This window comes from Dissoconium aciculare, assembly GCF_010015565.1.
Source record: "Dissoconium aciculare CBS 342.82 unplaced genomic scaffold K489scaffold_6, whole genome shotgun sequence".
Classification (NCBI taxonomy): domain Eukaryota; kingdom Fungi; phylum Ascomycota; class Dothideomycetes; order Mycosphaerellales; family Dissoconiaceae; genus Dissoconium; species Dissoconium aciculare.
In genome coordinates this window covers 431,503-458,624 of record NW_022984956.1, presented here as the reverse complement: position 1 = coordinate 458,624, position 27,122 = coordinate 431,503, and the positions used below count along the sequence as shown (strand labels likewise).

The 27,122-nt window shown below is 55.1% G+C and overlaps 12 protein-coding genes across 12 annotated transcripts; 3 read left to right on the top strand and 9 right to left on the bottom strand.

Annotated features, from left to right (window-relative positions):
• Positions 1 to 313: 313 nt before the first annotated feature.
• Positions 314 to 2,151, bottom strand: K489DRAFT_370361 (ribonuclease T2; the record flags this gene model as incomplete). Its single annotated transcript, XM_033603127.1, has 4 exons — positions 314 to 1,280; positions 1,344 to 1,580; positions 1,648 to 1,721; positions 1,954 to 2,151. The coding sequence occupies 4 exons, from the start codon at positions 2,149 to 2,151 to the stop codon at positions 314 to 316; spliced, it is 1,476 nt and encodes a 491-aa protein (XP_033459765.1).
• Positions 2,152 to 2,996: 845 nt separating this feature from the next.
• On the bottom strand, positions 2,997 to 6,665 carry K489DRAFT_380102 (DNase I-like protein). Its single transcript, XM_033604812.1, has one exon. The coding sequence runs from the start codon at positions 6,627 to 6,629 to the stop codon at positions 3,180 to 3,182; it is 3,450 nt and encodes a 1,149-aa protein (XP_033459764.1). The 5' UTR covers positions 6,630 to 6,665; the 3' UTR covers positions 2,997 to 3,179.
• A 470-nt stretch (positions 6,666 to 7,135) lies between these two features.
• On the top strand, positions 7,136 to 8,218 carry K489DRAFT_318736 (PH domain-like protein; the record flags this gene model as incomplete). Its single annotated transcript, XM_033601345.1, has 2 exons — positions 7,136 to 7,771; positions 7,871 to 8,218. The coding sequence occupies 2 exons, from the start codon at positions 7,136 to 7,138 to the stop codon at positions 8,216 to 8,218; spliced, it is 984 nt and encodes a 327-aa protein (XP_033459763.1).
• A 949-nt stretch (positions 8,219 to 9,167) lies between these two features.
• On the bottom strand, positions 9,168 to 11,292 carry K489DRAFT_409855 (alkaline phosphatase; the record flags this gene model as incomplete). Its single annotated transcript, XM_033607634.1, has 3 exons — positions 9,168 to 11,081; positions 11,147 to 11,158; positions 11,215 to 11,292. The coding sequence occupies 3 exons, from the start codon at positions 11,290 to 11,292 to the stop codon at positions 9,168 to 9,170; spliced, it is 2,004 nt and encodes a 667-aa protein (XP_033459762.1).
• A 225-nt stretch (positions 11,293 to 11,517) lies between these two features.
• Positions 11,518 to 13,044, bottom strand: K489DRAFT_380099 (NAD(P)-binding protein). The gene is made up of 4 exons (XM_033604811.1): positions 12,418 to 13,044; positions 12,254 to 12,361; positions 12,043 to 12,199; positions 11,518 to 11,977 (listed from the first exon to the last, which is right to left on the bottom strand). The coding sequence occupies exons 1-4, from the start codon at positions 12,723 to 12,725 to the stop codon at positions 11,789 to 11,791; spliced, it is 762 nt and encodes a 253-aa protein (XP_033459761.1). The 5' UTR covers positions 12,726 to 13,044; the 3' UTR covers positions 11,518 to 11,788.
• Positions 13,045 to 13,880: 836 nt separating this feature from the next.
• K489DRAFT_388650 (uncharacterized protein) lies at positions 13,881 to 16,121 on the bottom strand (the record flags this gene model as incomplete). Its single annotated transcript, XM_033606429.1, has 3 exons — positions 13,881 to 14,184; positions 14,254 to 15,924; positions 15,964 to 16,121. 3 exons carry the CDS (start codon positions 16,119 to 16,121, stop codon positions 13,881 to 13,883), a joined length of 2,133 nt encoding a protein of 710 aa, XP_033459760.1.
• A 921-nt stretch (positions 16,122 to 17,042) lies between these two features.
• On the bottom strand, positions 17,043 to 18,941 carry K489DRAFT_380097 (acyltransferase-domain-containing protein). Its single transcript, XM_033604810.1, has 2 exons — positions 18,017 to 18,941; positions 17,043 to 17,951 (listed from the first exon to the last, which is right to left on the bottom strand). The coding sequence occupies exons 1-2, from the start codon at positions 18,604 to 18,606 to the stop codon at positions 17,252 to 17,254; spliced, it is 1,290 nt and encodes a 429-aa protein (XP_033459759.1). The 5' UTR covers positions 18,607 to 18,941; the 3' UTR covers positions 17,043 to 17,251.
• Positions 18,942 to 19,875: 934 nt separating this feature from the next.
• On the top strand, positions 19,876 to 21,663 carry K489DRAFT_215325 (ATP-NAD kinase). The gene is made up of 2 exons (XM_033599685.1): positions 19,876 to 20,164; positions 20,232 to 21,663. Exons 1-2 carry the CDS (start codon positions 20,023 to 20,025, stop codon positions 21,458 to 21,460), a joined length of 1,371 nt encoding a protein of 456 aa, XP_033459758.1. The 5' UTR covers positions 19,876 to 20,022; the 3' UTR covers positions 21,461 to 21,663.
• On the bottom strand, positions 21,664 to 24,049 carry K489DRAFT_424444 (IF4E-domain-containing protein). The gene is made up of 4 exons (XM_033608268.1): positions 23,622 to 24,049; positions 23,460 to 23,559; positions 23,012 to 23,425; positions 21,664 to 22,955 (listed from the first exon to the last, which is right to left on the bottom strand). Exons 1-4 carry the CDS (start codon positions 23,803 to 23,805, stop codon positions 21,866 to 21,868), a joined length of 1,788 nt encoding a protein of 595 aa, XP_033459757.1. The 5' UTR covers positions 23,806 to 24,049; the 3' UTR covers positions 21,664 to 21,865.
• A 38-nt stretch (positions 24,050 to 24,087) lies between these two features.
• Positions 24,088 to 25,207, bottom strand: K489DRAFT_380093 (uncharacterized protein). The gene has a single exon (XM_033604809.1). The coding sequence runs from the start codon at positions 24,884 to 24,886 to the stop codon at positions 24,158 to 24,160; it is 729 nt and encodes a 242-aa protein (XP_033459756.1). The 5' UTR covers positions 24,887 to 25,207; the 3' UTR covers positions 24,088 to 24,157.
• Positions 25,107 to 25,945, bottom strand: K489DRAFT_394443 (ribosomal protein L35Ae). The gene is made up of 3 exons (XM_033606804.1): positions 25,837 to 25,945; positions 25,438 to 25,634; positions 25,107 to 25,287 (listed from the first exon to the last, which is right to left on the bottom strand). Exons 1-3 carry the CDS (start codon positions 25,869 to 25,871, stop codon positions 25,190 to 25,192), a joined length of 330 nt encoding a protein of 109 aa, XP_033459755.1. The 5' UTR covers positions 25,872 to 25,945; the 3' UTR covers positions 25,107 to 25,189.
• Positions 25,946 to 26,384: 439 nt separating this feature from the next.
• K489DRAFT_215061 (uncharacterized protein) lies at positions 26,385 to 26,955 on the top strand. Its single transcript, XM_033599684.1, has one exon. The coding sequence runs from the start codon at positions 26,482 to 26,484 to the stop codon at positions 26,797 to 26,799; it is 318 nt and encodes a 105-aa protein (XP_033459754.1). The 5' UTR covers positions 26,385 to 26,481; the 3' UTR covers positions 26,800 to 26,955.
• Positions 26,956 to 27,122: the final 167 nt, after the last annotated feature.

Sequence of the window (27,122 nt, the reverse complement as noted above, 5' to 3'; positions counted from 1 at the left end):
AGTGGAGACAAGAATACAGAAAATGGAATACATTGGAGGACTTCACGAGGGAGAGGCAGAAACCCGCTCCGATGAATGAGCCAGCGAGGAATCTTTTCGACGGCGGAATTGTAGAATTTCCGATATCGTTCATGCTTTCTCATCATTGTATTGTTCGATGTTCGCTTCTATGTGAAGGGACCGATACTCCTCATCCGTCTATGTGCATTAGAAAACAGCAAATCGTCCCGAAACCCCCGGTTTACGAACGCCAGGTTCCTCCCATGTCCCCAGATTATGTATTTCGATTCGCTGCGATCATTCACTCGGCGCTCTAGTAGTGAGCGACTGAAGGACGCACGGTGCTGGTGGTGGTGGTGGTCGCGCGAGTAGTGTAGTATGGAGGAGGGGGAGCGATGGAAGTGGTGGTGGGCTTGGTGACGACGCTGCTGGTGGTGGTCGTGCAGCTGGTGCTTGTGGTGGTGGCCTTGGAGCTGCTCGAGGCGTGGCCGCTGGAGACGGTGGCGGCGGGCTTGGATGATGTGGTAGGCTTGCCGCTGGAGACGGCGGTGGGCTTGGATGAGGTGCTGGGTTTTGCGCTCGAGACGGTGGTGGTCTTCCCGGTCGCGGTGGTGGTGCGGACCGTGGTCAGGGCGGTGGTGCGGGTGGAGGTGGTGGTCGCGCGAGTGGAGGTGGTGGTAGCGGCGCGGGTGGAGGTGGTAGTCGCACGGGTAGAGGTGGTAGTTGCGGCGCGGGTGCTGGTGCCAGTGGAGGTACGACTGCTGGAGGAAGTTGAAGCAGGGCGAGTTGACATGGCACCGGTGCTGGGGCCGGTGCTGACGCCAGGGCAGGAGGGAAGCACACCGATGGTGGCATTGGTACCGGTGCGCGCGTAGTAGTTCAGGGCCCCGGGAACCTTGACACAGTTGCTAGTGGTGGTCTGGTCGACAGGGACAGCCTTGAGCGACTGCGGTCTACCGAAGGTATGAAGGTAATACCAGACTTCGGAGACGGAGGTACGGCCGTTGTCCAGAGAGCCACGACCAGCGGCGGTCTCGTTGTAGCGAGGACCTGAGCAGCCGACGTAAGGGATCGCACCGGACTCCTCAGTCAGGGCGTTCTCAAGTTTGGAAAGAGTGTAGGTGGTGGTGTTCGACGGGGTGATGCCGTGCTTGAAGAGCCATTCGAAAGTAGGAAACTTCTTGTAGTAACCGATAGTGGTCTCGAAGTAGTCAACAACGTCTTCGTGCTGGCGGTACTGCGGACCGTAGCAGGGCAAGTCGAATGTGCTGAAGCAAGTGCTGCGTGGAATTGATCAGTCACATTGTCCTCGCGACATCAATACTCGGCCGAGGGTCACTCACGCATGTTTGCTGAATTCGTGCGACCAGAAGTCGTCATTGGCACCGGTCTGTCCGATCCAGTACTTGTTCATGTATGCGAGAAGATCGTATTTGCCAAAGGGACGGAGGAAAGTGCCAATGCCAGGGCCCTTGTACGGAGGGACGACGGTACCATTGGGTAGGCCGTTGGTGGTGTTGGGTCCCGGAACAGGGTCATACTGGCGATTCAAGTCGCAATATTGAGTGTATGAGCCATTGCTATTGTGGGGTCAGAGTCAGTCTTTGTCTGCTATGCTGATATCGTAGCGTGCAGGGGTACACATACCAGAAGTCGGGCCAGAGGCCGTGAAGCGTCCAAGTGTTGGCGGGAAGAGGCTTGTCAGCCCATGTGTTCCAGTACTATGTCATATTGTCAGAATACCATGGTCGGCTGTGTTTTGTGTTGCCATGGTCGATTGAAAAGGAGGCCAATTGACGAGACAGTAGACATGGGCCATCAATAGTTGAAACGATGATGGTGTTTCGTCCAGGCGGCTTCGCCCGAAATTCAGGCAGCGGCCGCCCCGTTCTTTCAATTGTGCCATCGCTCCTACATCGATCCAATGCGACCATTCCGAATTCCATCGCGTACCTGAGTGAGAAGGACGAGACCACCAAAGGTCTCAACGCAGCAGCTGTCGACCAGGTCGGGCTTGGCCTTGGCCGAGCAAGACTTGTAGTCGGGAACCAAGACACAAGAGTGGTTGTCCTTGGATTGTCCATAGAGCGAAGCTTGGACTGCTGGCGCGACGGCGAGGACCGCAACGAGAGCTGCAACAGAGGTCTTCATCTTGACGGCAGCGATTGCGCAGAGCTTTCACAATGAGATGATGACAACGACAGTGTTGGACCGCGGAGGTGTGAGGTGGACGGTTGGCCAAGGCGAAAGAAGAGACTTAGATGAGGCAGCTACAGTATTTATGATTTCATCATGATCGTCGGCATTGTGGCCGTGCCACGCAGTTCTCGCCAGAATGGCAAAAAAGCATCTGTAGCTATGGTTTACTTTTTTCCGCGAGCTCTGCTGCATTCATGCATCATGTCCGAACGAGGCGTCCATGGGGTAACGAGACGCGAGAGTATGCAAGAAGAAGAGTAAGCCCACAACCTCGTCGCGAGCTCCGAATGAAGCTGTCCAGGAACCGCGTCAGCCTATCGTTGTTGGCGACCTGAGCACGAGGGTTGCGTTCCCTCTGCACCTCTGCCGGGCATCGTGTTGGGCAGCGCACGATAAGGTCTGCGTCATGCGGCTGGCGTTCGGGGTCCTACTGCATAAGGTCTAGCTGCTGTTGGCTGTCGAAGGTTAGGATCCCATGAGGCGCGGTTGCCAAGAGCTTCTGGAAGACATTGTGATGGGGAAGGCGGCTCCGAAACTATCGAAAACGTGGGCGCCTGCAGTGAAAAGCGACACTTTGAACCGTCCGGGACAATCGAGACCTGCACGTGGGTGCGCATTTTCACATATGAACTTGCTTTTGCCATATTCTCTTCGCGTAGTTCTTTATTCGATGCAGTTGTTTGCATTGCACGACCTGCGAATGTGATGATGGGAAGCGACCGCTGGTGTCAACGACGGAAAAGCCAGGCACGTGCTTCAACGTGGTCTGGCGTGGAAGCAGAAGTCGCGAAACTCACCCCATGCCCGCCCTATCCAGGCAGTAGACACATTGAAACAGGCCCGTCAATCTTCGAGTTAGAGACTTCTGAGAACTCTCGAGTAAGTGTCTAAATCATCTTTCGTGCCATTTTCACGTGAGGAACTCATAATGAAATCTCTAACGCGATACGAGCTTCAATCCTCCACAAATTTATCGTCAATCATTCATCTCTCCTCAAAAACATCTCGACCAACTCCCTTTTACGTTTCTGCAGCGCAGACTTGGCCTTCTCACCACCACCACCTGTTACAGGTGTCGACTTGATCATTGCCTCTGCAAACATCTCCGCCAAAGCGGCTATGGCAGCGTTTTTCCTATCCGCTGCAGATGATGGCGGGCCAGATTTAGCATTGTTGACACCAGCAATGCTGCTACTGCTGCCACCACTGCCCAGAAGCGTGAATCGCTTGAGTTTCTGTGTAGGACTCAGCGGCGAGGCGGCTCGAGCAGCATGCTCCATCTCGTCCGCTTCACGATGTGGGACTTCAGAGATGATTCTTTCCAGCATAGATGTGATCAAGATGAACGTGATGCTGTTGGGTCCCTTTTGAGAAATGATCTCTTGCACCGCCATCCGTTGATCGTCCAGAGATGCGGCTGAGCCGCCTTTCTGGCTCTTGTCCCGTGTAGCAAGATACTTCTCAATCTCATTCCAGATCTCTACAGGCACCACGCCCTCGGGCATGCCCTGTAGGAAGACCATTAGCAGATTGGCAAGGATGTAAAGTCGCTGTGATCTTGTCATAGAAGGCGGCAGGGATGCCTCTAATGGTTGATCGGAATCTAGGGCGTCGCATGCGGCGCTGAGCGCTTCTTGCCAGTCCGTTGTCTTTCGTTCTGTCCAGTTCTGCTCATCGAATGGCCAAGCGGGGACGTCGTGCCAAGGAGGTCGCGCTGAAGTGACATCCATTAGACCCGTGTTGGAAGTGTCAAGTGATGTGCCCCGTCCTGCAGATGTAGTTTTGTCCATAGTTATCGGCGCCGGATTCGTCATCTCCCATTCCGCAATGACACGAGCGGTTAATTCTTCTATCACTTCCGTTAGCCTGAACAGCTCGCGGGGTGCAGAAAAACGTACGGGATCGTCGTCTTCTTCGTCGTCTTCGTCGCCATCGCTGTTCTCGACCGCTTCGTCCGATTCTGTCTGCTGCGGGTCATTGGATCTCTTCTTTCTCCTTAATCTCCTGCTTCCTTTCTTGCTTCCGTCAGGTTTTTGGCCTTGGAGTTTTCTGATCCCTCCTTCGGGAATTCTGATCAAGCGATCAATTGACCTTCCGAGACTGCTTTGCAACCATCGCGCCCTGACAGGGATGAAGTGGTCACGGCCACTTTCGACACGCAATACCAGGACCTCCTCGAGTGTAGACATGTGTTCGTGATTGAACGCTGCGACGCACTCCAAGGCAGTGACAGTAAGCGTGAGATCAACCACACATGTCTCACCCGGCTCAAGACGAAAAAGCGACGTCGATTCGCTCGAGCTCGTTTGAGGGACATCGTTGATCTTGAGTTGCAACCACGAAGGTGCGATCCCCTTTTCGCGCGTCTTCTGTCCTTCTTGATCTTGACCAACTGGTCGTTCAATGAAGGAGAAATCTGCAGCGACACGGCTGGTATTTGCAATAGTCAAAGTGCGAGTCTTGGTCTGACCCCAACGGACATTACCAAACCAGACACCTTCAAATTCGTCCGTTTCGGGTAGAGTTTCGCCGGTATCATTATGATTGTTGTCGACGACGACCGTGACGTTGGGTCGACCTTCATTCTCTGCCTTGTCGAATTCTCTTGCCACCGCCGCATGGGTTTTCGCTTTGAGTTCCGGAACGACTGCATCGTACTTCAGCGAGAACACGGCATCGAGAGGCTTGTGGTCGCTAGAAAGCACGCGTTGATGGGCGGTATAAAATTCCAATGTGATTTCATCTTGGAAGCCTTCCCGAGTTGTGACAATCTGACTGTTGCTGTTCTGATTGGCTTGGTCGTCTTCGTCATTTTCGTCGTACTCATCGTATTCATAGTACTCATAGCCTTCGGGAGTGGTATTTTCGCCGTCAGTATTTGGGTCATAGTCGTAGAGGATTGACTCATCGTGCGCGGCAAGATCCGCAGTGCCATCGGCTTGCATTTCGGCATCTTTCTTCCGGGCTGCTTGTTCATCACGAACTTGTGCCTCGTAGCGCAGTTTATCTCGCCTCGTGCGGTATAGGATACGATCACACCAGCTTGGCGCACGCCTCTTCTCACTGGTATCAAATACACCGACGCTTCCAAGGTCATATTTGTACGTAGGAAGAAAGGTGATTGGGCCTTCTCGCCAGCCGTCATGAAATGCCTTCTTGGCTTTGATCTGTTGCTGCAGTTCGTCATGCGGTAGAAGGCAAGCAAGCGTTGTTTGCAGAGAGGCCGGATCATCACTCTCTGCGACTTCGTCAAGGATTGTGGATGGCTGTGTGCTCTCATAGCTAGACCTTGCATCCGTGCTGGATCGATGTGATGAGGTCGATAATCTTGTTTCAGCCGTGGAGGTCGATGAAGCACGGAGTCGTTGATGAATAGACTCTGTAGCCTCTGATAGCTCCTCTTCGATTTTCTTCGCTGCTCGCTGACTCAAATCGTACTCGTTGCGGGTATGCAACATCAGCAGTCTCCGAACGTCATCGCCAGGAATTCCTTCCAAGCGATAGTTAAGATCTCCACACCAAAAAGCAAAGTCCTCGTCACCAATCTGCTCTCCAGTGGTCTGCGACAGATCCATAGCATCTTGTATGGGCTCGAAACGTGTTCGCGCAACAATCTGCTGAGCGTCCCAATTTCGTCGTTCCAACGCAGCCTTGTCAGCGCCGGCTGCCAGATGGCAGTTGATAAATACCAGGCGTGTCGTCTCTCCCAGGACAATTCGTGCTGTCACGGCACCTTTGTTGCCCATGAAATTCATCAATCCCGTCCCGACGCTTGTTGTGCTGACGGACGAAATCTCCGGAACAACATCAGGAGCAGCATAGATGAGTAGCATTAGTCCTATCAGCTGCTGCTCGGAAACAAGCTGATAGCCGGCTGGCAAAGCTGCCGCCATAGAGTCTTTCCATTTATTGATGACGGAAGGGTCGGTGTATGGCCGTAATGCCTCCATGGCAGAACTTAGATCGACAATTTCTTGCAACGCCAACACATAAAGACCAACATCTTCATCTCCAGGTAAGGTCGCATGGTCCCCGGCTGGAATTGTGCTACGTTTGCGCTGATATCGCGACTCCTGGGTTTCAACTGATTCGCGGTCTTCATTCACGTCGCCCACTTCAAGGCCTGCAAGTCTTTCCGAAACGCCTTTGCCTCCCACGAACCAGCCTCCAATGTCCTTCTCGGTCCCTTTGCAGCCAGCAACATTCCAGGTGCCGATTTTGATGCGCACGTGCTTCTCCCGAACATACTCCGATTTTCGGGCAAAAACTGCGCTTGAGATGCTTTGATACGTACTCTCCACGGGTGCTTCTGCCGCATCTTCCTGAATACGAGCCTCAGCTTCGTAAAGCTTGGCTGCCGGAAAGGAGCCTGGAACATCCTGCATGAGGCTGCTCGACGTGCTCGTCGGCCGCGACCGTGATGGGGCCATTTTGAAGAGTTAAAATTGTCTCACATACAAAGCTCTACAGATTTGAGAAATATTGAAGAATTGAGCAGAAAGATTTATTACTGTCAATCATCACAGGACCTAGGTCTCGACCGGGCGGCTTGGCTTCTTGTCAAAGCGAACCACGTATGTGGTATGTGGGATTCTACGATTCCCCGGTCAAAGATATCGCGTGCACGTAATGATGCAGTAGGAGGCGGCAGCCGTGTCAGCCCTGCAGGGACTATCGGTAGGAATCGTGGGAATCTAGGTACATTGTGGATTCATCGTGGTATGATCTCGCCTGACGTCTTGCCTGATTGATGCAATGTTGGCGGGACCGGGATTGCCCGCGTGGCCCATCTCTGTGCAACAACCAGCCCAAGCTTGAAGTATTCCAGTCAGCCACGCCGACGACCGTCGAGGTTTCCCTGGCCATGCTTGACTGAGCAAGCTCGAACAACCACACATCTCTTCTTCAAACGTGTGTGTCACGGGTTGTCGCGGTAATGCCTAGCCACAACAGAAAGGTATCACGGCAGGTGCATCTGCAGTCGGCGCCTCCAGGACAGTCCGATTACGACACTGACACTGCCAACCTCACCGACAACCAGTATCATGTCGACATGGCGGTACACGCGCAGCCACAGCGTTCGGCAGAGGAGTTGAATATGCTCGTACTGCGTCGATGGTACCCGGAGGTTGAATATATCCTGGCTATCGCACCATTCGCTACACTGTATACATTCGCTCCCGACTCGCAACAATGGAACAAATGCGAGACCGAGGGCGTACTGTTCGTCGTGCAGCTGGAAGCGCAAGCAGGTTATCCGCGCTATCGCCTGATTATTCTCAACCGGAAGAGTATGGTAAACTTCGAACTGGACCTTGTGTCTATGGATAATATCGAAATTACGACGGAGTATGTCATTGTTCAGGTTCCGGATGAAGAGGGAACGCCGCAGATTTTTGGCATTTGGATCTTTTCAGACAAGTCGCAGGTACCAGACATGCGGGAGGTGATCGCGGCAACTATTGTGGACTGCGCGAACAGAGCAGAGGAACACACTCAGCATGCGGCGGAGCTAGATGGATATCCAATTTATGACAGCAGCGAAGGCGCATATCAACAGTCTGGAAATCACGTGTCCCAGGATTCTGCCTGGAACCCAGCACCTCAGCAGGATCAAAATTCACAGTATCAGCAAGGCCAATTTTATGCACATCAGCAACAGCAACAGCAGCAGCAACAAGTACAACATCAACAAATGCCGCAGCAACCGCAACCGCAACATTCTCAGAGCCAATTTGGACAGCAGATTGACCTTTCAAGGCTCTTCACCAAACCACAGGCACCCGTTGAGATGGAGGCGCAGAGATTCCTTGACACTCAAACGCCGACTCAAAGTGGGCCGAATATGCATGCGTACAACTCGTCAGCTCTGCCTCACGCTCATCCTGCCTCACACGACCCCAATCAGGGAGGAGCGATGTGGCAACCACAACAGCCCATGTCTTCCCAATTTGAGAATCCTCCTCAGGCCCACAATCTTCTTCTGGACTTGTTCAAGAATGCCTCGAAGTTATCGTGAAGCCAGTGAAACGAATTCCCCGAAGCGTCCAATCATTGAATTCTGCACTGATTCACTGAGCTCAAAACCATGAATTTACCACAAGCTCTATTTCGCGAGCAGGTTTCTTGCGACGAGTGTCGAGTCTTCACATGGAAGCATCCCGGCCTGTGAGACTTTGCGGACTTTGGAGTTGTCAACGAAACTAGAGACTCCTCGACATAAGCATAACAATCGCGAAAATGGGAGCTTCTATAGAACTTCCTCGGCCTGAAGATGAGGCGGAGACAAACGATATGACGAGAGACCATCGGACGCCCGTCCTCATTGAAGTCGAAATCAACCACAGCGGCAGCGACGTTCTATGCGATACGAGGGACGAAGTCTCAAGCTGCGGTCTGCGACAATATCAGCTCCAAAAATGCGTCCCCTCTCGCTTGGAACAAGCGTGAAAGCGAAAAAAGGATTATGTGGAGCCTGCCCTCTCACAGCGCCTCGCTATGGCCTCGATGATGATATCTGCTTCTCTGAACTCATTTGATCTCGACATTGGCCCGACCTGTCCTGGAGGTTCGTAGACCCTCAACAGCTGTATCACATCGAATGAAAAACTCTTTAGCCAGCTTCATCGCCAATTCGGGCCTACCGAGCAAAACAGGTTCTGCTCATTGACATGAGCAATGATAATGTCGCTAGATTGGCGTCCAGCTAAGCGCCTCTGTCGTCTCGCATATCACACGTTTGGCGTGTTCAGGAGTTGCAGAAAATTCCTTCATGCTCGCTGGGCTGTTGACCACATCTGGGGGCATTCATTTCTGTAGTGTACATTGCGTCCGGACGCCTGTACTGGACTAGTCTTTCGCGCCATGCGGTACACACCGTCAGCTCAATCAGCTACAGCAATCAATCGTTCCAATGGAGCTGGCACATGTCTCTCCTGCTCTACCTTCCATCGCCTGCTCGATAACCATTATCCCCAAATCGCATCTTTGACTCTGCTCAATCCCAGTCCTCCAGCACCAGCAGCGCCACTATTCACCCCGCCGACCGTGAGCAGGTAGCCCCACGTTTCCTTGCCATCCACGAACAGCCGATACTTCAACACGGACTGTTCCCCGACGTTTCGCTCGTTGGAAATGCTCACCGCACCGAATTTGTAGTTCCCATCGGGGATATACTTGATGCAGACGTCAGAAATGTAGTACTGGTCCTGATCGTCTTCACTGCTCGAGGCCTTGGCTGTAGTCGACTCCCGATACGTGCGTACCGGCAGGTAAAACATATTCAACGGCGAGGCGGAGAATTCGTGAACGGTGGCGGACTGCGGCCAGGATTTCCGCGCGGGAATCCTCAGGCCGAGGATTGTCTTGTCCGATGATGGTGGTGGTGCTGGGGGAGGAGGGAATGCCGTCGCGGCAAATTCGTGGCGATCTCCCGACAGGATCACGACACCCATGGCATTGGCTCCCTCCCTTGCCCCGACATCCCACATGGCTTCCAGCAGAATCTGTCGCTCGGCTAGGAATCCCGCCCAGGTGTCGCCTGTCAGCTGCCAGTTCATGGTGAAGGGCACGCTGGAGACGACGATTTTCCAGCGCACGCCGGCGGGCTCGGGGCGGCGGAGCCAGGCGAGGAAGTCGGCGCGCTGTTGAGCACCGAGCATGGATTTCGTAGGAACACCGGTGGAAGGGTCGGTGGTGTCGGGCTCGGAATTCGGGGAGCGATAGCGGCGTGTGTCGAGGAGGAAAAAAGTCGCAGGTCCTTGGGTGAAGCTGAAGTAGCTTGTCTTCGGGCGAACAGGAGGAGGGTTCACGGAGGTGTGGTACAGCTCGTAGGCATCGAAAGCAGACTCGAAAGGGGCAGTGGTGTTGGCACTCCAGTCATTTTGAATCTCGTGGTCGTCGTAGACGTGGATCCAAGAAGGCACGTGTTCGGTGGCAGCAGCCCAGTCCGGCGAAGCGTAGACTTGACGATATTGCAGACGATAATCTTCAAGAGACTTTCCATGTTGGTGAGGTACGTCGGCATATATGAAGTCACCGAGGAAAATCATGAATTGGGCCCGTAGACTGGACAACGCAGAGTTGAGATGGCGGAATCCTTGCGCCGAGAGTGGATGCGCAAACGGCGAATATGGGAAGTTGAGCTTGACGCAGGAGGAGTGAACGAATGTGAACATGTTGCCATAGGAGCTGTGTGCCGAGACCTCCCCGACCTTGGGAGCTGTGGTGAATTGCCCAGTACGATTGTTGCTTACAACATACTCGTAGCGTGTATCAGGGGACAGACCGGTGACAGTGAAAGTCCCGGTAAAGTCGGTGGCATTACTGAGGGCATCGATCCGTCCCCCAGCCTTCCAGGAGGTCTCCGACATGCGAATTGACTTGACTCTGTCGTAATCATTCCATCGATAGGATAGGAAGAGGGGCAATTGAGTAGAATCCGGCTCTCGTACCAGAATATTGGCGGTCGTGTCGGATACGTAGCCGACTCGTGCCAAAGAGAGATCATGGACAGGATGAAGTAATGGTGCACGATAAACGAGATCCATGACCATAGCTACAATCGCCAAGTTTACCAGGAAAGAGACGATACTGTATAGCGGACTCGACGGGCTCGGCAGACCAGTCAGAAGTGTGGTGAGCGGTCGCGGGTCTTTGCGCGTGAGCACAATTTCTTCTTCGACGAACAGTTCCTGACCTGGATCGACGGTGGGATCCGCATAGCGAGGATCGACACCTGGAGCGGCATCTTCTTTCTTCACGTCTCGAGTTTTCACAGCGACGCGATCGGCGACGACGTTGTAAGGAGATGAATTCAGCCAGCTATAGAGGAATGCCGGAATGTACACGGCGAATAAGGTCGCCACGATCGGTGGGAAATGCTGTCGCGGAATTCCTCGTCAGCATGGATCTTGCATCGTAAGATTGGAGATCACGGATGACGAACATGACCTGGAATCTGTTATATCAACAACGTCAGCAGATTTCTCGACCTGTCGGCCATGAGTTTCCTACCCATCTCAGAAAGACAAACGCAGCAGCGCGCAGCAGTACGCTGCTGACCAAGGTCGTGTACCACGCCGAAGCGAGCATCTTGTCTTGAAAACCTACAAGGATTGAGGAAATCAAATTGAGCAATCTGACACTGCCGCTTGCTATTTTATAGACATTTCGTAAAGGACTTGTTGTCGGTGTACAATGAACGCCTTGTGGAAGAGTAGTATGGGACGCGCCGCGCGCGCTGCCAATGACGTCATCGCATGAATTGTGCAGCCGCCTCACAGAAATCGCAGGTGACGTTCAATTGAGTAGCTTCTGATTGGATCATTGATCTTTATGCACACCTGCACATATGTGTTCCTATTTGACATTGATCATCATGTCTCATTTGATGAATCATCTATATATGACTGTCTGGAGAGCGTATGAAGGACTCGGTTTGTAAGACGTATTGCAGCAATGATGGCTGTACCGTTACAGCACGGAAGAAGAGCTCCACACGTATGGCATTCTCACCAGAAGCTCCATCATTACACCTTGTCGTCGCTCTTTCCTTTTCTTTCCTCCAATCGGCCTTTCACAATACTTTTCACCAAGGTGCCTCCTTTCCATCATACACATGCAGTCGATCAGCATTGTCCCAACCCTCGACAAAGACCTTGACGAACTTTCCGTTGGTCTCGGAGTTTGGCCGACCGATGATTTCAAGGGTTCCTTTGGCGCCTTGCTCCGGGAGGAGATCGGCCATATCGCCGCCGCCAAGTTCGGTCTTGAGCCACTGTGCTTCTGTGTCAGCGTGGAACTTCACGTCCTGCATCTGAGGTAATCCTCTCCAAGACTTACACCGGGTGAGATGGCGACGAAGGTGAAGCCATCCTTAGCATGATCGAGGCTGTATTGGACGGTGAGGCTGTTAAGCGCGGCTTTGGAGATCTTATACGCCGGGCAGCTTGCCCAGGTGAAAGTCGGAGCGAAGGCAATCGAGCCGAGAGTAGTGGAGCTGACGAGATTAGTGAAAGTGCTCTCGCGATCAAACGGAAGCGGAATATCTTACATGTTGGCGACCTTCTTGAGCTGGCCCTTTTCCAAGAGTGGGAGGAACGTCCGGGTGACCCAGTGGATGCCGAGGACGTTGACTTGCAGGCTTTCGAGAAGAGTGTCCCTGCTCATACGTCAGGACCGTATTAAGCGTTTTAGCCAGCTTCACAGCAGACTCACATCGACTTGGTGCCGTTCTCGGCGTACTGCGCAATTCCAGCATTGTTGATGAGAACATCCAGACCCTTTCCACCTAGCGCCGCTTCGACCGCAGGCAGCGCCTTCTGGATAGAAGATTCGTTGGCAACATCGAACTGAACAACATTTACACGGCCAGAGGAACTTTTGGCGACAAGGTCCAGATCGGTGGAAGGTTTGCGAACAGAGACGATGACCTTGGAGACTTGAGACGCAGGCAGAGCGACGAGATGTTTGGTCAGCGCGAGGCCTAGACCGCGAGCGCCGCCAGTGATGAGGTATGTTGCCATGGCTGTTGAATTGTAGATTGACGATGCCGAGATGTGAGAGAAAAGGTAGGGGAAAGGATGATTGTCAGAATCAGCAAGAATGGAGCACGATGGATTTATAGTGTCTACGATACACTGCTAGCCTTCTCGTCTCACCATGCTGCCACGGTATGCACAGAGTTACCTGACCTACGAGCTCTACTTTCAATGCGGCGTAGATTTCATGCAAGGAACGTCGTCTACGGCTGCAGGTCCAACTTAACAACGGAGATACGATTCAACATTTGTCAGCGCCATACCTTTCCGCTGGACCACATCGCGAATGTGACGAGTGATCCTCTTGTGAGCTGTGAGAACCACGATGCATCATCGGCGCGCTGCTGTGCCTCATGTTTCGTTGTTTGTCGTCGAGAATATTAGTAAAGATGGATTCCCGCGCGGTTTTAAGGTGGTTAACGCCGGGGGGCATGGTTCGCCCGCTCCGAAATCCGATGACAATACCCGCCTCTCAGACTGGGTCGATCAACCCGTCGGTTGTGCACGATTGTTCTGTAGGTCTCTATATACAACACTCGAATTTCATCTGTAGGCGCTCTGATCATGCGATTGCAAGTGGTCGAGTGCGGATCTTATGTCGGCAGATCGGGGCTAGTGCGGGCGTGTGCTCCAGCAAGCGGCGCCCCAAGGGACGTTCATGCCACGATCCACGCCCTCCTCTCCGCCCAAGTCGAGGTCGTCGGAGCATTCGCACTGCCCGAGATAAGGGGGAGACATGGCCTTCGTACACACAGACTCGCACCCACGAAAGTACCATCAATAGTCTACGACCAGCCGTGTATGGAATCATCAAGGGGAAACATTGAATCGTTTCCCACACATCAGTAAATCGTCCTGATTCAATCTTCTCTCTCATTTCCGCTCGGCCTCCGTGAGAAGAGCCTTCACAAGCGGCGTCAGGAACTAACTTTCCGCTCGACGTAACCAGAACTTCGATCCTTTCCAAAGGATTGTTACATGACGGGGGCAGAAATCACGAAACAGAAAGGCTTCCCCTGGGAGAACTTGTCGTAGTTTCTTCTTTTCTATATCTCATTCATCAAAACTTTCGTTAGAAGAAAATTGGAAGGGGAATAATCTCTCTTTATCTCTCTCTCTATATATAAGCAGAAACATCATCTAAATTCCTCCAGAGCCTCCTACCCTCTCCGCCCGTTCCTCGCTCGGACCCTCCCTCTTCCTCAACGACGGTCCAGGCGCCATGGCCTTCCACGAGCCATCCCTGTCCCACGTCCCCGCCTGGCTGTAGTCGCCGACGTTGCCGTTGGACATGTACGCGAAGCGGAAATATTCGGGGGACGCCGCGAGGGAGGAATTCCTCTTTCCGGCCGGAGAGGACGAAGAGGAGTTCATCAGAGCGGCGAGGTCGCTGCCTAGACGGTGGCGGTGCCACGTCCAGGTGAGATTGGCGGGGGCGGAGATGCTGTTGTTGTTGTTGTTGTTTGATGACGTGGAGGTGCTTGTGGTGTAAGCGACGTTGTCCGAGGAGGACTCCGTCGAGGAGATGTCGTCGGCGAAGAGGTGCAGGCGCTCGACGTCGTTGACGAGCACGCTGATGCCGTCGTATGTGACGGGGTCTTCGGCGGAGGAGAAGTTCTGCGAGGTGAAGGGGAGAGGACCCAGGTTGAAGGTGATGCTCGCGTTGGCGGCCGACGCGGCGATGACGGCGACCGCGGGGAGGATGCTGCCCTGGGCGGAGCCCTTGAGCAAAGCCGCGGGGGTCTCGAGGATACTCGCGAAACCCCAGCGCGCGACGCCGTTGATGAAGAGGCCCAGGAGGAGACCTTGGTACACGAGACTCGGGCGGTTCTGCATGCTCGTGCCGGGAAGGAGAAGGAGACCTAAGATGTAGTGGTGCAGGCGCAGGCTGAGACCAGGCAAGGCGAGCATGATGATCAGCGAGCCGCCGAGGACACCGTAGACGGCGAGGTAGCGCGGCATGCGGCCCTCTTGGCGGAAGAACCAGGCTTGGCCGAGGGCGACGACGAGGATGACGGCGACGATGGCGATCAGCGCGGGGATAGCACCGGGTTGGGCGGCGAGGTCGTGGGGTGTCAGGCGCTGGATGGGGATCTTGTCGAAGGTGTAGTTGTTGAGGGAGCCGACCCAGGCGGGGCCCAACCAGAGTACGGTCTTTTCGAACTGAGCCGTGAGGCCTGTGAGCGATCGACGGATGGCGAAGTGGTACATGACCGCAGCGCAGAAACACGCTGGGAGGAAACGTCCAAAGGCGGTGCTTGCGAGGGCGGCGGCGCTGGAAGCCCCATCGTGCGGTGGGTCCGAGATCATACCGACGTGCCAGAACAACATGGTGAACAGCGACCAGAAGTGTACAGCCGGGTTCGTGGTGAAAAGACTGAGCAGGGCGGTGAAAATCACTGACGGAATAAGAGCAGGCCATCGGTAATCTCGGCAGTCAGCGCGCGTGCCGGAGAGGAAACCAAAGGACAGCGGGAAATAGCTGTCGAAGGTCACTCCCGGGATCCCATTCGCATCGCGGCCTGGGAAGGATGCTTGCTCTCCCGCAAGCGTCAACACACCGCAGCCTCCTTCGCTGGCCGGAAAGAAACCAGCATTGATGGCGGATGCACAGATGAAGCTGTCACCTCGGTACACAGTATCAGAGACGAGGTCTCCTGGTTGGAACCCCACGACCGACTGGTTCATAGGTCCACCTCCCACGACGAGCGGCTGATAGACGATTTCCTGCGTGCCGACTGCGCGAGGGTTGAGGACCAGGGTCTTTTGGCAATCAGCCGGGCAGCGGAAAGCGAGCGTGGCATTGGAGAAAGGTCTGCATCCCACTCCATTCAGTCCGCAACCGTTGCCGACGCTCCAGTATGTCGCACCACATCCGAGTCGAGATGGCTGACCATATCCGAGAATGTCGTCTGCGGCAGAATTCTTGGTCACGAAAGTCGCAAAGGCCGCTATCCACGCGGCGTAGAGGATGACCAAGAGGATGAATTTGTGGAACGGCCTGGGCGCGATGCGGTTGACGATGTGGATGGGAAAGTGCTGCACGCGCGGGAAGAAAGGTTTGATGCGATAGATATGTGGCGGTTGAGGGCCTCGGACCCATCGGACTGTGACATCCCAAGCGCGTCGGAGCGGCGCTGGGACTGCATTGGCGAGTCGCTTCTGCCAGATCGGAGGATCGCGCCTCGATAGGTCGTCGTCGGCAGAATTGCGGATTGAGGACCGTTGCAGCGCATCTGTGCTGTTTGCGTCTCTCGAAGATGATGTGATAATCGACGGGGTGGCTGTGGGTGTCTGTGAAGCCGGAGTAGAAGCCTCTCCAATGGTGCCTTCCTCCAAAGCAGCCTCGTTGACCTGGGTTGTGGCCTTTGATGGCGCCATTTCGCACGAGCGTGTGGCTGCGAGCTATGAATGCAAGTCTGCGCCTGTTCTCATCAGGCGAGGAGAGCAGGATACCGCCGCGGGAACAGTGGTTTCGAACAAATTCTTTCGCAGATGTTCATAAGCGACAGTGAAAGGAAGACGAGATTGAAAGGATAAATTGAATTCCAAGCATCTCCCTCTTCCAAACACGTCCAGCTCGACTCCAGCCCTTATCACTGACGACGATCAGCGTCCAGAGGTCCGAAAAGACGAGGAGGATGGGGTTATGCTTTGGCGACGAGGCCGATCGCCAATGATCTTCACCGCATAAGGCCAGGAAACTCAATGGGGCACGCCAGGGTAGCGCAACAGCATCCGGGTAGCGAAACGAAGTCAGCGACACGGCGAATGAGATCTGCCGCTATGCAAAGGTAAACAACGAGGTGCTGTCCTGTCAGACATCGCGGAGAAGACCATGTGGTGGAGGCAATCGCCAAGAGAGGCGGCAAAGAGTTGAATTGGGGGCCATGACACCACCAACTACTGCAGGCAGTGCTGTCTATCATTCTGTGCGGACATTCCGCCGCCGCCCTGCATGACACGCGTTCGAGGCGGAGAGATTCATAGGACGAGATCAGACGTCGGCGGGCGTGGTTAGGGCTTTCCGATCCACGCTATTCCCTTTCCGGCGGCGGTTTTCTTCGACTCCGCAACAAGAACCTGACGATGGACACAATCACATGCCGCAATTGAAGATCTGATAATGCTTCTAACGAGAAACCTTTCACTAGCATGGACGGGTCTACGCGAAGGGAAAATAAACTCAGGGATTGGTATCTCCTTCATCCAGGAAGACAGTGACGAGGAGGGAAAGCACGTGACAGGCAGGTCCAATGCCTCTCCGTACAGTTGGTCTTGGAGAGGTTTCTACGACTCCAACTCGAACAAAACCTCGTATTCATCCTTCCAGCCCATTTCACAGACCTTTACATCACCGTGCTCTCGCTTCCTTTACACCTCATTCGCAACTCTACCCTCTCACTATCCAAACTCGATAACTCTTCCTCTGCGCACAGAAGAACAGTCCCTCCCACTCATCCCTTGACCAATTCATCCACTCCTACCTACCTGCCTACCTACCAACCTACCTACCAACCCATCAACCTCTCCGCAATCTGCCAAACGATCCTCCCGGCGACCGCCGCGACCGCGACAGGTGCAAAAATCGCCAGGTACTCCACCGAACTGGCAGGACGGATCTCGGCGGTGATGTACGGGGTCTTGAACTCGTCCTCGGTGGGGCCGTCCTCGATGATGACGGCGCTCTTGTCGGCCGGGGAGAATTTCCCGTGGGCGTAGAAGTTCTCGAGCAGGACCTCCTTCTCGCGCCAGCGCGCTTCCAGCCAGTCCTGCAGCGCGGCCTTGTCGCCGATGGGGATGCTGCTGGTCTTGAAGCGCCGCCAGTGCATGTTCACGCTGGAGGGCGGCCGGCCTTGGATGTAGACCGTGCGGAGCCCGTAGATGTCATTGCCGTAGCCGCCGGGCGGGAGCGGGGCGTAGCCGATGGTGCAGTCGTAGAGGTAAGGGACGGTCTCGCCGAGTTCCTGGAGGAGCAGGTGTAGGCCGGCGGGGCGCGGCAGGACTTGGTGGGTCAGGGGCGCTTTGCCGACCTTTTCGGCGTAGGCGCGCGATTTGGCGACTTCGTTGGCGCTGAGGTTGGTTCCTTCGGGGAAGATGAGGAGCCACATCGGATCTAGCTGTGAGGGCGCGTTGCCTTGGCCTGGGATGATTGAGGTCGAGCGTTGGGTGTTGAGCCGCTTGAGGCCCTGCTTCAGCCGCGTTTGGTCGCTGGAGAGAGGATGGTGGTCAGTATTTCGGCGGACGTTGGCCTCATGGAGGAAGGTGAAGCTTACTCGGCCCAGGATCGGGTCATGAAGATGAATCCATACAGCTGCATTGCAGGACCGACGATGGGGACCCATTTCAAGGTCTCTTTGAGGATGATGTAGATGTGGCCGTGCATGGGCGGGTTGTTTGCATATGCGGCCCACCAGAGATAAAGCCAGTCGGTATACAGCTGGTGATTGGCGATGAACAGCCCGCGTTCGCCGAAATTGAGCGACACCAGACCGTCCTTGTTCTGACGCAACAGGCCGGCGACACTCTTGTCGCCACTGATGCGCACGACCGTCGGGCTCCACCAGTAGGTCATGGTGGTGATGTGTACACCGAAATACTGTTTCGTCAGGGCCACCCAGGCATTATACCAAGAGCGATTATACGCGTAAAGTGGAAGTCCCAGGAACTGTGCTATATGGATGGCGGTGATGCTGGTGATGAAGTAGACGCTGAACGCGACGACCCGGACACCTTCCATGGCGAGGCCGTGTTTCCGCTTGCCGAGAACATCGTCTGTGGAGGCCTCTTCAGCTGGTGGTTTGGTGCTGGCGACGATTTTGGCTCGCACCGCCGCGAGGTTCCGTTCTCGCACGGATTCGGCCATGATCCGGATTGCCCGGGGAGTGGTGTTATATCTTGAGGCGCAGAATGTACGACTTGGAGGATCTCGGCCGATACTCGGAGCCACACGTCTCTAATGGATCTTCTTGTATGATTCGAGGAGGATTGGCGATGACATGCGGTAGAAATGGAAATAAGCCCCGAACGTAAGCGAGGCTATTGAGATATGCTTCGTAGCTTCAAAGCATGATGACGATCACGCCGGGACTGAGACAAGATGAGACCTGCAAATTATGTTCGATTTATTCGCCCAGCGCTTGTATATCACGACGCGGATGAGGAAAGTCTGATCGCCCACACGATGGCTGACTGAACTTGTGGGAATGATTATCATATATAGTATATCATCGGGTGACGACAGTGGAGACTAAATATAGTGCATTTCGCCGCAAGAATTAGCTCGGCCAGAGCTTTGGGGGAAACGGGCACATGAGCAATTCTGACTGAACTGAACTTGAGTGATTAACTTACTTTGTTTAGAGCCATGTACAGTAAGCATCCCATTTCAAGCGAGGTGTGCGTGCAGCTGACGGTCGGCGATGATGTCGTGATCTGTCTGTCGTGATACGTCTGTCTGCCTGTCTGTCTGTCTCTGCCGGCTTCTCCGCATTTCACATGTATATTATATATCCAGTAGTTATACAGTACAGTTATACAAGACACAGTATATATACATAGGTATGCATGCAACACACAGAGTATATATACAGTTATACAGTCACGTGACAGTATACCACATCATCCCGCAAGTAAGTGGCAGTAACCGCTCGGTTCGCTCTCCGATGGTTGTTTCTGTCTGTCGTGATCTCGTCCTTCTCCCTTGGCCCGTCCGCACACACATTCCATAACTGTTGTTGGTAGCGATAGTGCATATGGATGGGTACGGCTTGGACAAAGAAGGAAATCTGTCACTGGAGACATATAGCCCGTTTCGACACACAAACCAAACCATTGGTCCAGTCCACCTGGGCAGGATACATTACACATCTCGACGCCTGCGACTCATGCAACAGACAGCAAGACTCGACGACTGTGCTCTCTCTCTCTCTCTCCTCAATGAAAATTTACTGCAATAATTCAATTGTATTCCGTAGGCATCTATAACAAATCCGCCGCCAGTCCAATTGATCACGAATGTACAGCAAAGAGATGGACACGGAAGCATGGATGGATTTCTTCCATACCTACACCTGCACCTAGGCACTGGTCGTTGTTAGGGTTTGTATCAGACGGTATCGCCATACCCTAAGCGCTTTCTAATGATAACGTCTCTCTCTCCGTGTATCGTCATTTGCACGGGAACTTCCTCCCTCATCTTTCATGCGCTTCTTCACCTCTGCGCGCAGAAACCCGTGATTGCAAAACTTCTGTGCGTGACCATCACCCAGACCATGGGAACATGACGCGAGCATGGCGATGTTGGCAGAACACGACTCCCGTGTTGGCCCATGCCATCCGTCGTCCCTTTTCTTCGACGTCGGCGAGACGTGAAATCCGCGATATAGCAGAGTTGCCATCAAGAACCTATCCACGATATCAAGGTGCGTCAGAAGCACCCCATTCCTGCCCCAGAGAGGAAACAATCCCGTTGACCTGATGATCGAGCAGAAACGAGTAATCATGAATTGCTCGCCCTCGGATGGTCCTCTCCCATCCGCAACATCCTCCTCGTGCGCAAGGAGAACGACTCGACCGTCGACGAAGCGCTCATCGAATACGCCAACCACATCCACTCGACCTACCCCAACGTCGCCATCATCTTCGAACCGCAAGCCGCGCGACAGCTCCACGGGTCCTTCCCCTTCCCGGTCTACACGTCGAACCACCGCGGCAGCATCCACTACCACTCCAAGGTCGACCTGACCACCACCCTGGGCGGCGACGGCACCATCCTCCGCGCCTCCTCGCTCTTCGCCACCGCCAAGAGCGTCCCGCCCATCCTCTCCTTCAGCATGGGCACGCTAGGCTTCCTGGGCGAGTGGAAAGTCCACGAATACAAGCGCGCCTTCCGCGAAGTCTACATGTCCGGCGCGCCGCACAACAATCTGAACCCCAAGACCTTCTCCTCCTCTTCGTCATCATCGACATCATCGTCTCCATCCTCTGGAGTCGTCGACGACGCACCCGGCTGGGACGACCTCCGCGGGAAATCCCTCGGCGCCTCGCGGCCCGCGCGGATCCTGCTCCGCAACCGCCTACGCGTCGGGCTCTTCGACACGGACGGGACTACGCGGCTCCCGCACGAGCCGCCGTTCGCGCACTCCAGCGACGACCCGGCGCGCGGCGAGGACGTCTTCGCGCTGAACGAAGTGCTCCTCCACCGAGGCGCATCCCCGCACCTGGCGCACATCACGATCAAGCTGGGCCTCCCGGGCTCGCAGCGCACGCTCACGACGGCGATCGCGGACGGGGTGCTGGTCAGCACGCCGACGGGGTCGACGGCCTACAGCCTGTCGAGCGGCGGGGCGATCGTGCACCCGCTGGTGTCGTCGATCCTGCTGACGCCCATCTGCCCGCGGAGCCTGTCCTTCCGGCCGCTGGTGCTGCCCGCGCACGGCGCCGTCACGCTGTACATCGAGGCCGCGAGCCGCGGCGAGGAGCTGGAGGTGTCGGTGGACGGGGTGCGGCGGCGGGAGCGGCTGCGGGCGGGCATGGAGGTGCGGGTCGTGGGCGAGGAGGTGCGGTCGGAGGGCCCGCCGGGGGCGCGCGACTGGGCGCGGGGCGGGGTGCCGATCGTGGTGCGGTCCGGGGGCGGCGGCGCCGCGGAGGGCGAGGACCACTGGGTCGGCGGGCTGAATTCCCTCTTGAAGTTCAATTATCCCTTCGGGGAGGAGTGAAGGGGTTGAGATATCCCCTCCCTTGTTTTTCTTTTTCGGAAGATGTGCGATGAGAGGCCCGAAGGGAGACTTCCCCTACTCCGATTGGGGAAATCTATTATGATGGGAAAAAGGGAGAGAGAGAGAGACAGATGATAAGAATGATAATGATACATCGCGACGTCGTCGGAAGAGGCGGCCGCGGTGGTAGATAGGTAGATAGGTAGGTAGGTGGGGAGAGAGAGAGGACATAAAAGAACAAACAGCGCAGGAAGCCAGAGAAGAGCCAGAGAAGAGCCAAAGAGAAGCCAAAGAAGCCAAAGAAAAGAAAAGGGTTGCTTTTACCGCAGACGAATTTTCTCTCCTCCCCCTTCTATCCATCCATTCGTCCATCCACCCAGCCTTCCCCCCCTTTTTTTCCTCCCCTTACGCCGTCCCGCCGCCGCCGTCGCCTTTGTTGTTGACCGTATTCCTCCTCCTGTCCGCGCCCGCGCCGGTCCCGGATCCACCACCACCGCCCGCGGCGGCGGCGGCGCTGACCTTCTCCAGCCGCGCGCGGTCGACCTCCTGCTTCTGAACGATGCTCTCGTCGTGGCTGCGCCAGAGCAGGAGGGTGTCGGCGGGGAGGTGGAGCTCGCGCTTGACGGTCTCGCGGATCTTGACGTTGCGGCCGCCGTCGTTCCGGGTCCAGAGCGAGAAGACGTCCTCGCCCGAGCGCACGCTGACGACGGCGCCGCAGACCTCGTCGCTCGCCTCGACGAACTGGTCGCCGACCATGGCCAGGAGCAGGCCCTCCCAGTAGCGGTCCGCCACGCCCTTCTTCACCCGCATCGTCCACTTCCCGCCGCGCCGGTTCTCCTCGTCCTCCCACACCGGCCGGATGCCCTCCTTGAAGAAGTGGTAGTCGCTGACGGTCGGGAGGTCGCTGGGCCGGCGGAGGTGGCTGTAGACCTTCCAGAACTCCTGGGCCGTGGTTATCCGGCAGAGCGGGCGGATGGATTTCTCGTAGTCGCTGTTCTTGCTGGTGGGCGGGCGGTAGTAGATGATCCAGGGATGCCGGAGCGGCCAGGGTTGTGAGGGATCGCGGCCGCCGATGCCAGCCATGTTCTCTGATCCGGCGGCGGCGGCGGCGGCGGCGGGCGCGGCGCTCTGTCGGGTCGACGGGGGAGGTTTGTTGCCCGTCACCCGCTTGTCCCCGCTCCCTCTGCTGCTGGCATCGTCCGAAGAGTCCTTCTTATCGCCGCCCGCCTTTTCCGAACCTCCACCGGGTGCCTTTGCAGTCTTGGTCGCGCTAGAGAATCCGAAGGCTCCGTTTCCGAGGCCAAACGGGGAGGATCCGCCTTTGCCGGTGGGCGAGGCGACGGCGAGGGTGGAGGGCGACGCCAACGAGCTGTAGGTCGCCGGTTTGCTCACGCCGCCGCCGCCGAACCGTTTGGCGGATGAGACATCGGACAGGTCGGTGGATGAGGTGTTGTTGGTGGAGAGGTTGAGCTTGCTGCTTCTGGTCGCGTGCTCCCTGTCAGCGACTGGTCATGTCCATGTGGCGGCCATGGGGTGAGTTTGTCAACTCACGTAGATCGTCGAGTCCAAATGCTAGATGGTCTGTTGTCGCTATCCTTCTTGTCCATTGGGGAGGAATATGTGTGGTGGAGGAGATTATCAAGGTGGAGAGAGAGAGGGCCTGCTGTCTGTGGGTGCAAGCTCGCCTCGGATTGGTGGAGTGGGATTCGCACTTGACGGGGTGAAAATCCGAGCTGGCGGATGGACGATGAATGCGGAGTGTGCGAGAATTCGAGTGTGGGGCGGCGAAAGGTGTTGTATACTGTATGGTCGATAGAATGGAGGCGATGAGAATGGGGTGAAGCGTGGGTGTATTGATTGGATTGGAAATGGAAGCCAACAAATGTCGGTATAGTTGAGGAGTGAGTGGAGGAAGTAGATGGAGATGGGATGGGACGGTGATGCTGTTCCAGGGTATGGTATGTTCTATACAGATGTACAGTATGTATGTATTATGTACGCCCAGGTGATGTATGGAGAAGCAGCAGTACAGTACAGTAGCATGGCGGCAGCAGCAGTAAGTGGTAGTGCTGTGTTGTGCTGTGGTGTGCTCTGTTGTGCTGTACGCATATGAAGAGTGATGGCTTACTCGGTGGTGACAAGCACCCGCGCACACACACACAAAGACCGCCCAAGACAAGACGAGACGAGACAAGACGAGACAAGACCACCACCAGCACCACCTCTCTCCTCTCCCATAACAACAACCTTCTTGTCCTTGCTAGATCCGCTCCAGTACCACAGTAGGCGAGTACAGTAGAGATGGATGACTTCGCACCGTCCTGTCCCATCCATTCCGCACGCATCTCTCGCTCCCTCCCAGGTCCAACTCAACTCAGGCAGGCACACGACAAGCCCTGGCGCTTCCTAGGTACTCTTCGATCCAACCTGAGGCCCACGAAATACTCGACTGGACTGGACTGTATTGACTGTATCGACTGACTGACTGCTGCGGTAACAAAGCGATTGATCACATAATCTTTATTTTTATTTTAAACCAAATAAATAAATATGAAGGGCAAAGAGAACCAGATCATTCAGAAACTCGTTCCCATTTCCATTCTCAATCTCATACCGGAGGAAGTAGGGAGAAAGCAGGGAAGAGAAAGGAGGCGACTATCAGAGGAGTAATAAGTCCATCGTAGACGAAAGGGATCCCTAGTTGAAGGAGAGGTCGATTCCTGCCAGACCGTCGGGAGACAGGCACGCTCGTCGTTCACATTGTGGGCACTGCTTGTTGCTGGGAGCTGGGAGCTGGGTGCCTGTACCGGTCACGTTCAGGTCGGGATTACTTCTGGCATGGGGATGAGATGGCGTGGGACGAGATGAGATGTTGTGTGGGCGATTGGTGGGTTGATGCTGGTAACGTCGACCTCGATGGGTGGTGACATGAGCGCGGGAGGAAACGGAAAGGGGCACAGCACAGCACAGCACGGGGTGATTGTTTGTTTGTGTTTGGGACGGTCGGCGAGGAGAAGAAGACGAAGACGAAGGAGCAGCAGCAGCAGCAGCAGGACAGGACAAAGGTTTCTTGGTTGGTTTGGGCAAGGGGGGAATTCGATAGATGGATATAATCTTTTTTCTTTTTCTTCTTTCGGTTCTGTTGCGCGCGTGTGAGAAAGTGGTTTCCGTTCCCCCTCTCTCATGCTCTCTCTCTCTCCCTGGCGTGACGCAGAAGCGTAGAGGCGAGGAGTCCCCCTGTCGAAGAAAAACCCGGTGAGACCGCCGTAGCACACACATATCCTGCCCCGGTTGGATCTTGCGGACGAATGTCGACCCTCGGTCGACGACCAAGGCAGCAAGCAAGCAAGCAAGTAGAGCGTGAACGTGCGGCGACGGCGCACAAGATTGACAAGACAGACGAACACCCGCACCATCAAAAAGCATCAGCGAGGGAGAGCGAAAACAGATCAGACGAAGAACTTCGTTCCTTCTCAGGCCGCGGGAAGCCGTGCAGCAGCATCACAGAAAGCGATTTCCTCCTCTCTCCCATTCCCCGTCGAGGTGGACTTCACTCTTCTTGGTTGGTCAAAGTTTTTTTTGGTTCAATCCTTTCATTCCCCATCTTTCCCCCTTTGCAACCACGTTACCGAACACAAAGACCCTTCCAGCGCCAGGTTCCAAATGCTCCATTCGAGAAAAAAAAGACGTCATGGTTGAATGTGTGTATGTGAGAGGGAAGTTTCGTATCTATACCGCGCTGGGGTACAGCATGATGCGCACCATCGCGCCGAATGACTTTGCCGGGAGGTTGCTGCGGAACTGTGCTCGTACGACGCCGGAGTTGCCTGAACAATGTCCTGTCAGTCACATGTGTTTTGTGTGCGCGGGCGAGTGGTCTCTCAGAGATCCTCGTCACAGGAGACTCCCCAGAGGATATTCTCCTCGTGGAAAGGGTCGTGACGTGGGATCATCGCCAGTCATGCTCGAAAACATACCGTGTGTCTTGGTCACCTTGCCCCAGATGACCCGGATCTTCGTCCCCCGGATCTCCGTCTTCGCCCGGTAAACATATGCGATGCGCTTTCCGAGGTAGAAGGAGGCGGCCTTGGAGTCTGACACGCCCTCGATCTGGATCAAGGAGGTGTTTGGGTTGGTGTTGCGCTTGCCGCGCTGGTACGAAAGGTGCTTGCCCCTGTGAACAGCGTTCTCATCAGTATGGCCGATCTCTCAGAGGTGTGATGGTACGGTCCGCCTGCGCAAGCCGCCTGCGCAAGCCGCCTCCTGCCCTTCTCCGGTCCACCGTCATTCCTTTTCTGAATGCTCAACGCGAAGAAGTATCTGCGGAGAGGCGGGCTGCGCGGCGGGCGTCGGCGTCGACGATGAGGGCAACATACTTGACGTATAATCGGTGTCCCTTGCTCTCAGACATTGTGATGTGGGCGATTGGAAAGATCCGAAGGTTTGTCGAGGACCGGAGGTTGTATGGCCGGTCTTGTGTGGTCTGTATGTTGTCTTCGCTAGATTGCTCACCAGCTGGCTAAGCGTACAGTCAAATGGATGTGCGCGCCAAGACCGAGACGAATTTCGAGTGTGGAGTGCAAAAGGGCTGGGACGGCTTTCGATAAGGGAGATTGATAGCGGCTTCCGTATAGTGTGCACACTGCGGAGTGGAAGAGGATGGACTAGGGCTTGGTCGGGCCTCAGGCATGACTTTCATCGTGGGGCAGACAGATCACTGTTACTAAGCATGAGACGAGGCTGGCTTTCAAGGTTGCCCAGGTGGAGGAGATCACAGAGTTCGCAGTACATGTGAATTGTCAGGTATTCCATAAGACGATCATTCATCCATGGGACTCACTTCACTGTGATGATTACGTCCGGCGTTGAGTCTCCGAAACTCGACATGTCTTGCATACTGTATATGAAGCCACCCGGGCATGTCTGACCCATCTGACGAACAGTACGTCTCCAGTGCATAGCTAGGTATATATTCATTGACCAGAGGACATACTGTACCCAATCGATGGGTCCTTGGTGACATGGGACGCCTGTGTGTACGGTCCAGATCAGGCATATCTGATCTCGTCACATGGGATGTGACCTGCCCATCGAACCATGCACGGATACCATCGCTATCGGACGCAAGCAAGTGGCCGTCTGATCACATTGACAGGGAGCCACACAAGCATCTGGAACTCATGTGTGGTGTGTCAAATGCGATGGGTGAAATGTGTGATGTGAAAACGCGCCGTTGGTCGTGCGGATGGTGGAAATGGGTGCGGTGCGGTGCGGTGCGGCTCTCGCTTGGGGCATGGCTATGGCTATGGCTGCTGCTGCTCCACGCAGGGCGGGCGTGACATGCATACATACTGTACATGTATGCGGCTGAACTTCATCCAACAGTCTAGCTATGGTGCTCCAGGTGCCAGGTGGTCTCGAATCTTTGGTTGGGGAACCGGCACCCTTTGGATGAAGTGGCTCTCCTCCCTATGGTTGTTGTCGTCACGATCAACAAAACGTTTCGGGCGATAGATGTATACCCGAATGCTTTAATAATACAGATACCTAGTACTGTAGTGAGCTATCTACAGTATAGACCGCCCGCTTTCTCTCTCACATCGCCTGTACGTTTGTGCTCCAGGGCCACTGCTGCTGGTGAGGTGGGCGGAATTCGTCCGCG